This window comes from Terrapene carolina, unplaced genomic scaffold, assembly GCF_002925995.2.
Source record: "Terrapene carolina triunguis isolate 2854851 unplaced genomic scaffold, T_m_triunguis-2.0 Scaffold85, whole genome shotgun sequence".
In the NCBI taxonomy this organism is placed as follows: Eukaryota; Metazoa; Chordata; order Testudines; family Emydidae; genus Terrapene; species Terrapene triunguis.
In genome coordinates this window covers 22226455-22237235 of record NW_020664436.1, presented here as the reverse complement: position 1 = coordinate 22237235, position 10781 = coordinate 22226455, and the positions used below count along the sequence as shown (strand labels likewise).

The 10781-nt window shown below is 43.7% G+C and overlaps 1 protein-coding gene across 1 annotated transcript in view; it reads right to left on the bottom strand.

Moving 5' to 3' along the window:
• PCNX2 (pecanex 2) overlaps positions 1-10781 on the bottom strand; it is a 229616-nt gene that overhangs the window by 50513 nt on the left and 168322 nt on the right. Inside the window, exon 25 of the mRNA XM_026649526.1 lies at positions 1320-1339. Within this exon, the coding sequence (XP_026505311.1) occupies positions 1320-1339 (20 nt within the window). The remainder of the gene's footprint in view (positions 1-1319; positions 1340-10781) is intronic.

Here is a 10781-nt window from a genome sequence, read left to right as displayed (position 1 = left end):
TAAAAATCCAACATTACTCAGAAAATTATAATTTATATGAGTGGGAATCACTCGGCTCAGGATGCTGCTCTATCCAGCCCGTAGTTTTCATTTCTGAGGAGTGAGAGATTATGACGCTTCTCAGGATTTCATTTCTGAGGAGTGAGAGATTATGACGCTTCTCAGGATTACCCCGGACTGCCCTTAGGATGAGGAAGCCTTGTCTGTACCTGCCAGAGGTCAGGTCCTCAACTTCACCAGTTATGGGTAACATACACACTCCCCTCTAAAATTAATGGAGATATCCCATCTCCTAGAACTGGAAGGGACCTTGAAAGGTCATCGAGTCCAGTCCCCTGCCTTCACTAGCAGGACCAAGTACTGATTTTGCCCCAGATCCCTAAGTGGCCACCTCAAGGATTGAACTCACAACCCTGGGTTTAGCAGGCCAATGCTCAAACCACTGAGCTATCCCTCCCCCCTCTAGAGGGAGCTATCCCTCCCTCTAGACCTACACAGGCCTGCCTGCCTCTCTACCGGTTAGTGATTGGCACACTCCAGTCCCCAAGCCCTCCAGGTCCCCAAGCCTGGAGTCATCAGCTCTAGACACACGCAGCATTCACAGATTCACTGTTTCTACAGGAGCAGTAGACCCCAGTATACCAGTTATACCTCAGATCACTGCTCCATTTAACACATAGCACTTAGATATGTTTATAGACTAGGGTTGCCAACTTTCTATTTGCACAAAACCAAACACCCTTGCCCCGCCCCCTGCCCCTCCCCTCCCCGAAGCCCCCACCCATGTCCCACCCCTTCTATGAGGTCCTGCCCCCACTCACTCCATCCCCCCTCCCTCTGTCACTCCCTTTCCCCACCCTCACTCGCTCACTTTCACCAAGCTGGCCCAGGGGGGTGGGGTGTAGGACGGGGTGAGGGCTCCAGCTGGGGTGCGGGCTCTGGGGTGGGGCCAGAAATGAGGACTAACCATACAGTAGTTTTTGTTCTATATAACGTGTTATTTAATTGATAGCATTGTCTATATATGTTGTGAATACAGTGGACGGTGGAGCTGCTATGTAATAATCTAAGAATACTGAACAATAACAATTTTATGAACACTGCATGTAACTGGGTCAGTGAGTTACTGCATAGATATATTGGGTTATTAGACTTTCCTGTATGGATGGTATTGATTTAGCTTGCTAGGGGGCTGTTGGAAAAACAAACAGGAATGCACCCCCAATGGCTACAGGTAAGCAACCCCTGCAACAAACACTTGAGCAGGGGCAATGCAAAGAGTGGCCTAGTTGCAGGCTCCATCTCATAGTTACACATACGTTTTGCCAAGGCTGTGAGCCTAGAGATCAAAGAGACAGTAAAAGTTTAAAAGGAAATTCTGGAGAGAGATAAGGGGGAGTTGTGAGTAAGCTCTTCCTTGTAAGGGAGACTGACATGGCAGACAGAGACAGATCCTGGAGGAGTGTCTGAAGCTAGGGTTGCCAACTTTCTACTCGCACAAAACCGAACACCCATGCCCCGCCCCTCCTCCAAGGCCCTGCCCATGCCCCACCTCTTCTCTGAGGCCACGCCCCCCGCTCACTCCATTCCCCCCCTTCCTCTGTCGCTTGCTTTCCCCACCCTCACTCACTCACTCACTCATTTTCACTGATCTGGCTCAGGGGGCTGGGGTGCGGGAGGGGTGAGAGCTCCAGGGTGGGGCCAGAAATGAGGAGTTCAGAGTGCGGGAGGGGATTCCAGACTGAGGCAGTGGGTTGGGATATGAGAGGGGGTGAGGGCTCCAGCTGGGGGTGTGGGCTCTGGGGTGGGGCCAGGGATGAGGGGTTTGGGGTACAGGAGGGGGCTCCAGGCTGAGGGGTGGAGCCAAGGGGTTTGGTGTGTGAGGATGTACGGGCTCTGGGCTGGGGGTGCAGGTTCCTGGGTGGGGCCAGAAATGAGGGGTTCAGGATGCGGGAGGTGGCTCCAGGCTGGGGTAGGGGGTTGGGAGGTGTGAGGGTTCTGGTTGGGAGTGCAGACTCTGGGGTGGGGCTAGGGAGGAGGGGGTTGGGGTGTAGGAGGGTGCTGCGGCCTGGGACCGAGGGGTTCGGAGGGCGGGAGGGGGATCAGGGCTGGGGCTGGAGGTTGGGGCCCAGGAGGGGTTCGGAGTGCAGGCTCCGGGTGGTGCTTACCTCAAGCAGCTCCTGGAAGCAACAGCATGTCCCCTCCTCCAGCTCTTACGTGGAGGCACGGCCAGGAGACTCTGCGCGCTGCCCTGTCCACAGGCTCCGCCCTGCAGCTCCCATTGGCCATATTTCCTGGCCAATGGGAGCTGCAGGGGCGGTGCTTGGGGCGTAGGCAGTGTGCAGAGCCCCCTGGCTTCCCCTATAGGAGCCGGAGAGGGGACATGCCAGCTGCTTCCCAGGAGCCACGCGGCGCAGAGGCTAGCAGGGAGCTGCCAGCCCTGCTGCGCGGCGCTGCCAACCAGAGAGTCAAAGGCCCAGTCAGCGGTGCTGACTGGAGCCTGCCATGGTCTCTTTTCGACCGGGTGTTCCGGTCCAAAATCGGACACCTGGTCACCCTATTATAGACACAACAAGCAAAGGTTTACTTAAAAAATTATAGGGATTCATGTGATAGCAACTAGAGGTATTGGAAACAAATGCTTACATATAAAATAAAATAAACACATTCTAGAGCCAAGACTTAATTAACAGGATACTCTCACATCTAATAAAGTATTGTTCACCAGTGCTTCTTCCAGGGAGACAGGTTGTGAACCCTTTTTCATGAGACAAGACACGCTGCTGTCAGTTTGTCTCCTAGGTAAAGGAGAAAATCTTGTCCCATCTTCATTTTTTCTCCAATTACAGATTATTGTCTCTTACCCCATGATGCTTCTTGTTTACAATGTCACTTGAAAGTGGGAACAGGTGTTCATGTGGCACTGTTGTAGCTGGCGTCACAAGATATTTATGTGCAAGATGTGCTAAAGATTCATATGTCCCTTCATGCTTCAACAACCATTCCAGAGGACATGCGTCCATGCTGATGACGGGCTTTGCTTGATAACAATCCAAAGCAGAGCGGATCGACGCATGATCATTTTAATCATCTGAGTCAGATGCTACCAGCAGACGGTTGATTTTCTTTTTTGGTGGTTTGGGTTCTGTAGTTTCCACATCAGAGTGTTGCTCTTTTAAGACTTCTGAAAGCATGTTCCACACCTTGTTCCTCTCAGATTTTAGAAGGCACTTCAGATTCTTAAACCTTGAGTTGAGATTTGGGTTGAGTGCTGTAGCTATTTTTAGAAATCTCACATTGGGTACCTTCTTTGCATTTTGTCAAATCTGCGGTGAAGGTGTTCTTAAAATGAACAACATGTGCTGGGTCATCCTCCAAAACTGCTATAACATGAACTATATGGCAGAATGCAGGTAAAACAGAGCAGGAGACATACAATTCTCCCCCAAGGAGTTCAGTCACAAATATAATTAACGCATTATTTTTTTAACGAGTGTCATCAGCGTGGAAGCATGTCCTCTGGAATGGTGGCCGAAGCATGAAGGGGCATACGAATGTTTAGCATCTCTGGCATGTAAATACCTTTCAATGCCGGTTACAAAATTGCCACGCGAACACCTGTTCTCACTTTCAAGTTACATTGTAAATAAGAAGCCGGCAGCATTATCTCCTGCAAATGTAAACAAACTTGTTTGTCTGAGCAATTGGCTAAACAAGAAGTAGGACTGAGTGGACTTGTAGGCTCTAAAGTTTTCCATTGTTTTATTTTTGAATGCAGTTATTTTTTGCACACAACTCTATATTTGTAAGATCAACTTTCATGATAAAGAGATTGCACTACAGTACTTGTATTAGGTGAATTAAAAAAATACTGTTACTTTTGTTTTTTTACTGTGCAAATATCTGTAATAAAAATAAATATAAAGTGAGCACTGTACACTTTGTATTCTGTGTTGTAATTGAAATCAATATATTTGAAAATATAGAAAACATCCAAAAATATTTAAATAAATGGTATTATATTATTGTTTAACAGTGTGATTAATTGCGTGATTAATCGTGATTAATTTTTTTTAATCGCTTGACACCCTAGTAGAGCTCTTACATGCTACCCTTTGGTGAACTTAATATGCCTATATCTGACCTGGGGGTTCCTGTAAAACTCTATACATCCCCTGTGGCCTTTGCCAGTTGGCATCAAAATGTCCCTGGGTCACTGAGATGCATGAAACAATTATAGAAAATAGAAGTGCTTTGGCATATTCAGAAATGGGAAGAAGATTGGAAGGTGAGAAGGAAATGAACTGCTATACCCAAATGAAGCAGTTTTCACAACAAAAAGCTCTGTGTTGTAGCTTGAAACTTGCAGTCTCAGTGTACTCTAGATCACTTAAGCTATGAAAATAGGGAGGCTCAAGATGAAAGAGGATAAGGAGTATTAGTTTCCCTAACAACACAGGAAAAACCCAGGTCTTCATCCAGATACTTTCAAGACATAATTTTAATATCTTGTAAAAATCCAGCGGAAAATATAGTAGATAGTGGTTGAAAAACACAATATGTATAAATGACTTCGGTACTGAAATTCAGGGGAGCTGAAGTAGCTCATCCACAAAGTCCACTTTGGATCTTAAAATATTCCACAATTATGGTAACTGAAGTTCTGTTTGTAGCTTCTTAAAAGGAATCTTCATAGTATTGAATTATAATATACTGCATCTAATAACCAAACTCGGCGGCACGTTTCCCCTGGGCTTTTTGCTGTCAGCTAGGATCTCTTAAAAATGAACTTCTGGGACTACTGGGCAATTTGGGCTTCCCTTCAGTGGTTTCTTACTTTAAAGTTAGTTCCTACCACTCAGCTAAGGTGATAATTAGCTCAGTAATTGGATTTCTTCCTGAACTGTATTAATCTACACAAACTGAGTAAAGGTCCTTGGGCACTTCCCCTGAAATATGTCTGAATCTCTTCAGCAATGATCTAACTAATTTTAAAGCCAGCACCCCACTTCATTCCTAAAATATCTCACTACCTCCTGTTTTATCCAGTGCCTGAGCTACACTGAGCCGAGCGAGACAAGGAGCCTAGCATTTTGGTACGACTTAAGACCATTATACATACTCTTTCTTTTCTTATTATAATGGGGTTACCGCCAATATTTTCCTCCCACAAAAATACTGCCTTGCCTTCCAACCTAGAAATAGTTTCTCTCCACAGCCACTCTCTCTTCCCCTGCCTCTAAAAATAATAATCATGAAGGTAAAATAAAGCAAGGATTGAGAGACAGAGATTTGGATAGTGTGATGCTCTGTACATCAGGGAACACCCTGCACCCCCATGTTCATCCTTATAATATGATTGTGTGTTATCCAATGCAAAGTTTGTCATGTCGGGTGTCTTCGGAAGGCTCATAATGCACTGAGCATTGTTGTTATAGTCATGTTACAGGTTGTAATTTCATGTATATAGTTATGAGGCTGAAAATGTTTCCTCATGGTTTAAAACAAGCCCAGGCAAAACTTTCCAGGAGCAGAGGGGAAGTTCACACCTCATCAGGGCATGTATGGAACAAACCCAGCCCAGCCTCACAGGAACAGAGGACACTGGCCTAGGCAACAACAAAGGATCTGTTGGACTTTTGAGTGAGTCACCCCCCTTTCCTTGGTCAGTTTGGGACTGCGATGAGATAATGCTCACCTGACTCTGAAGGCGGGGGGGGGGGCAAAGCCAAGAGGAAAGAAAGAACATGATAAAGGGGAGACACATTTGCCATGCTGTCTCTCTTCCACCTCCATGTACAGACACCACCACCACCACCACCAAATGACTGAAGCACTGATCAAAGGGGAGAACCTGGCTGAAGGGCAACCTGCCAGCCTGTGGTGACAAGAGGTCCACTTCCTAGGCACTACAGTGCTAATAAGCGATGGTCACATAAACACCACCCTATACTGGAATCCTACTGACCGCTATACTTGCCTACATGCCTCCAGCTTTCATCCAGACCACATCACACAATCCATTGTCTACAGCCAAGCTCTAAGATCCCTCAGACGGAGACAAACACCTACAGGATCTCTATCAAGCATTCTTAAAACTACAATACCCACCTGATGAAGTGAAGAAACAGATTGACAGAGCCAGAAGGGTACCCAGAAGTCACCTACTACAAGACAAGCCCAACAAAGAAAGTAACAGAACGCCACTAGCCATCACCTACAGCCCCCAACTAAAACCTCTCCAGTGCATCATCAAGGATCTACAACCTATCCTGAAGGACGATCCCTCACTCTCACAGACCTTGGGAGACAGGCCAGTCCTCGCTTACAGACAGCCCCCCAACCTGAAGCAAATACCAGTAACTACACACTACACAACAAAAACACAAACCCAGGAACCAAACCCTGCAACAAACTCTGGTGCCAACTCTGTCCACATATCTATTCAAGGGACACCATCATAGGACCTAACCACATCAGCCACAGCATCAGGGGCTCGTTCACCTGCACATCTACCAATGTGATATATGCCATCATGTGCCAGCAATGTCCCTCTGCCATGTACATTGGCCAAACCGGACAGTCTCTACGCAAAAGAATAAATGGACACAAATCTGACATCAGGAATTAGAATATTCAAAAACCAGTTGGAGAACACTTCAATCTCCCTGGTCATTCAATAACAGACCTAAAAGTGGCAATTCTTCAACAACAAAAACTTCAAAAACAGACTCCAACATGAAACTGCAGAACTGGAATTAATTTGTAAACTGGACACCATCAAATTAGGCCTGAATAAAGACTGGGAGTGGTTGGGTCATTACAAAACCTAAACCTAATTTCCCCAATACTAATTTCCCCCTACTGTTACTCACATCTTCTTGTCAACTGTTTGAAATGGGCCACTCATTACGACTACAGAAGTTATTTTTCCTCCCTTGATATCCTACTGTTAATTGAATTGTCTCGTTAGACTGACCTCACACTTAGTAAGGCAACTCCCATCTTTTCATGTATTTATACCTGCTCCTGTATTTTCCACTCCATGCATCTGATGAAGTGGGTTCTAGCCCACAAAAGCTTATGCCCAAATAAATTTGTTAGTCTCTAAGGTGCCACAAGGACTCCTTGTCGTTTAAGTTTGTAAGGGCACTGAAAGTGTTAAAATCAGCTTAGAATACATTTTGCTTTTCTTTCATTTGACCAAATCTGACTTGTGCTTTGACTTATAATCACTTAAAATCTATCTTTTGTAGTTAATAAATTTGTTTTTTTATTCTATCTGAAGCAGTGCATTTGGTTTGATGCGTGTCAGAGACTCCCCTTGGGATAACAAGCCTGGTACATATCAATTTCTTTGTTAAATTGACAAAGTCATATAAGCTTACAGCGTCCAGCGGGCATAACTGGACACTGCAAGATGGAGGTTCCTAGGGTTGTGCCTGGGACCGGAGATATTGGCTAGTGTCATTCGGTTGCACAATCCAAGCAGCGGCTGGCCAAAAGTGCTCACTCACGTAGCTGGGAGCAGCTTAGATGCCAGAGGCTGTGCGTGAACAACCCGGAAGTGGGGGTTCTCACAGCAGAGCATGGTAAGGCTGGCTCCCAGAGTCAAGGATTGGAGTGGCTCTGCAGCAAATCACTGGTCCAGATAACACCAGCGGAAGGTCACAGATAGTATGTGTGAGATATGCTTCATAGTGAGGAATCAGTCAGCTTTATGGAAAGCTGCTTCCTGTGCTCCTTTCCAGAAGTTGGAGAAAGTGAAGCCGTACCTGCTCTTTCAGCCTTGCTGCTGCTGGATTTCACCCCAAGAAGCAGATTAAGGAAGAACCTTTGGATCCTTAGGATCTGATGCTCAAAGTAAAAGGGGCCCTTCACTTTGGAAGAAGAGGTACAAAGAGAAGAGCCCATTGGGTATGTGAGTGGGAAAGTCTTTCTCGGGGAAGCCCAAATTTTTGGTGGATCTGGGCCCCATTTTGCTTTAATACACACTTCCAAGAAGCCTAATAAGCAGCCATGAGAGAAATAGCACTATAATGCAGCTGCATTGGGTGTCTGAAACCCTACATTTCCCACATGGAAGCATTATACTGCTGGCATTATGAAGGGGAAGTTTACAGTAAAAAAAAAAAAAAAGTAGACCAGGCTGGAGAGATGGGGAGGAAAATGAGAGTTCTCCAATGGCAGAATAAGCAGGCACCTGTGAAGATGTAAAAGATGCCAGGAGGCATAGGTGATGGGATTCATTGGAAGCGTGAGTATGCCCTTGTCGTTTTAAAGCAATTTAATGTAAGATGCAGAATGATTACATAACAATCACAGCAATGAATTCTGAAAGCCCCTTTATGTATAAGCATGCCCAGGTTTTCTGACCATCTGTATGCACACAATGCTCTAGACTGAAACACCCACTATAACGAAGAAAGATATATTCTCCCTGCTCTTTACTCGATTTGAGTATTATTTTTCCCTACCATTACACCCACACTGCCTCAGTGCTCCATATAATAATGTGTACACAAACATACTGCTTCTCAAGCTATCACATCAGTAGTAGTAGCACCATCTGTACAGTAGAGAATTGGAGGAGAGCTACTCTGGGAGGCTTTCTAAAGTTATAGAAAAAGGCAACACTGCTGAAGATTTCCACTAAAATAAAATTTGAACTGTAAGAAGATGTGACTACAGTAAACCAGGCTGGAGAGATGGGGAGGAAAACGAGAGCTCCTGCTTCTTATTTACACGGTTAATCATTCATGAGGGATCATTTTTTTCAGTTATAAGAATTGTGGCTGTTTTTTTAAGCCGTATGAAATATTGTTTAATTTGAACTATATAAAACCTTCACCACTTCTCAAGCCTCATGCTCCTGTAGATGAGCTATTAGTGAGCCCCGGTACAAACAATAACCTACATGCAAAAGTTTGTAAATTTGAGGTATTTTGGGGGTATCAATAACAGAGACCATGAGTTTCACACCTGGGTGCCCAAGTGCCTAAGTCTGGATTCAAGAGCCTAAATACAAGGGACCTGATTTTCAAAGGTGCTGAGCACTTGCAGCTGCCACATAAGAAAATACACAGTCAAGGCACCCAGATAACTGTAACTTTGTCCTTATAGCCACTGTAGCCTCCAATTTTCCCTTCTTTGTTCATCTTGCACTTTCTACAACTACTATTATCTTAAGTAAAAAGTGATGTTTGTAAATTTATTAATCTTATATTTATTCTCCGTGACTATGCTTTCCAAAAGGATGAAGAAAAATACTAGATAGGTTTTAGTCCTCCAGTTCTGTATATTCCATTATAATTATATGATGTATAATTCTGAACTCGTGTCAAATACTATGGTTATAATCCCAATTGCATCATATTTAAGGTGGTATCTTCTCAGAACATCTCTCAAAAACATCTCTCATTAGCACAAGAATGTTTCTCTCCAAACATTTGTATATACCCACTGTTTCAACAGATAGTAGCAAATTTCCACCGAAGATCATACTGATGGGATCTTAAGTATTTTCTAGTTACAAGTAAAGGAAAAAAAGTAATCAAAAGATAGCCTTTCCATCTCAAAAGGCACTCTTCTGACCCCATTAGCTGGGTGACCGAAGAATATTTTAAAAAAGAGAGACTTCTGTACACAGCAAAATCCCTGTCTCATTCCAAGACAAGCTTCACAAACTGTTACCATTGAGGTTAAATCTTGGTTGTCCATTAGAGCTGCTATTGGCTGCCTCTTAAGGATGAGTGCTAAGAGGATCATTGGGAAAATTGTCTGCAAAACTGTGTCTATATAATTGTTAAATTCTTATAGTCACAAAAAAGAAGAGAATTGAGACTTTTCTATTCTTCACATATTTGGTGTTGTGTTCTTGATTATGAACCTATGTCTTCTTTCCCCAGAGAGACAAAATGGGTGAATTAATGTATTTTATTGGACCAATTTCTGTTGGTGAGAGAGACAGGTTTTTGAGCTTACAGAGACTCTTCTTCAGGTCTTCTTTCCTCACTCAGATGACTTTTCACAGCAAGGCTTTTCCTTTTTGTTTGCCCTCTTTTCTTTGTTTTTCTTGTTTGAATTTTTGGTCTTTATGTTTGTGTTCTTGCCTGGCCCCTGTATGTGTTCTTTCTCTGATGCCTCCCTTCTGTCTTTACCCTACTCTATCTTCTTAGAATGATTCAATGAAGTGGAGCTGTGAATGCATCTAACTCGGCAGGGAAGTATTGAGCACCGAATTTTGGATGCATTCCCAATTCATTTCCACGCATATGGCACCTATTCAATTAGCCTTAATTTATTTTATTGGCTGCCACAGGCAAAATTTGAGAAAAAATATGTTACCAGTTAAAGGGATACTGTCAAATATTTAAAATATAACTTTGATTTTTTTTTTTTTGGTACTCTCCATTGGTTGTAAAAACTCTCTTAGAAGCTTCAAAGCCACTTATTTTTATACCAGTTTTATCCACTTGGCAAATATTCCTATTCTCCCCCAGCCAGACCTTTCCATACCTTATGAAGCACAAACTAATATATTTCTTATTCTTTGTTAACTTTTTTTGCCATATCTGCACTAATACTTTCATACTGGTACATGTGCATCTTAAGGACGGGGTGTTTCTTACCAAATATTTTTACAGACCCACTGTTCCAGATTTTTACCAAAGATCATAATTGATGGGAGCATAAATGTTTTCCAGTTAAAGGAATAAAAGTAATCAAAGAGGAAAACCATTTTCTGTCTTAAAAAAAAAATACACTAATGTCCCTGCCTC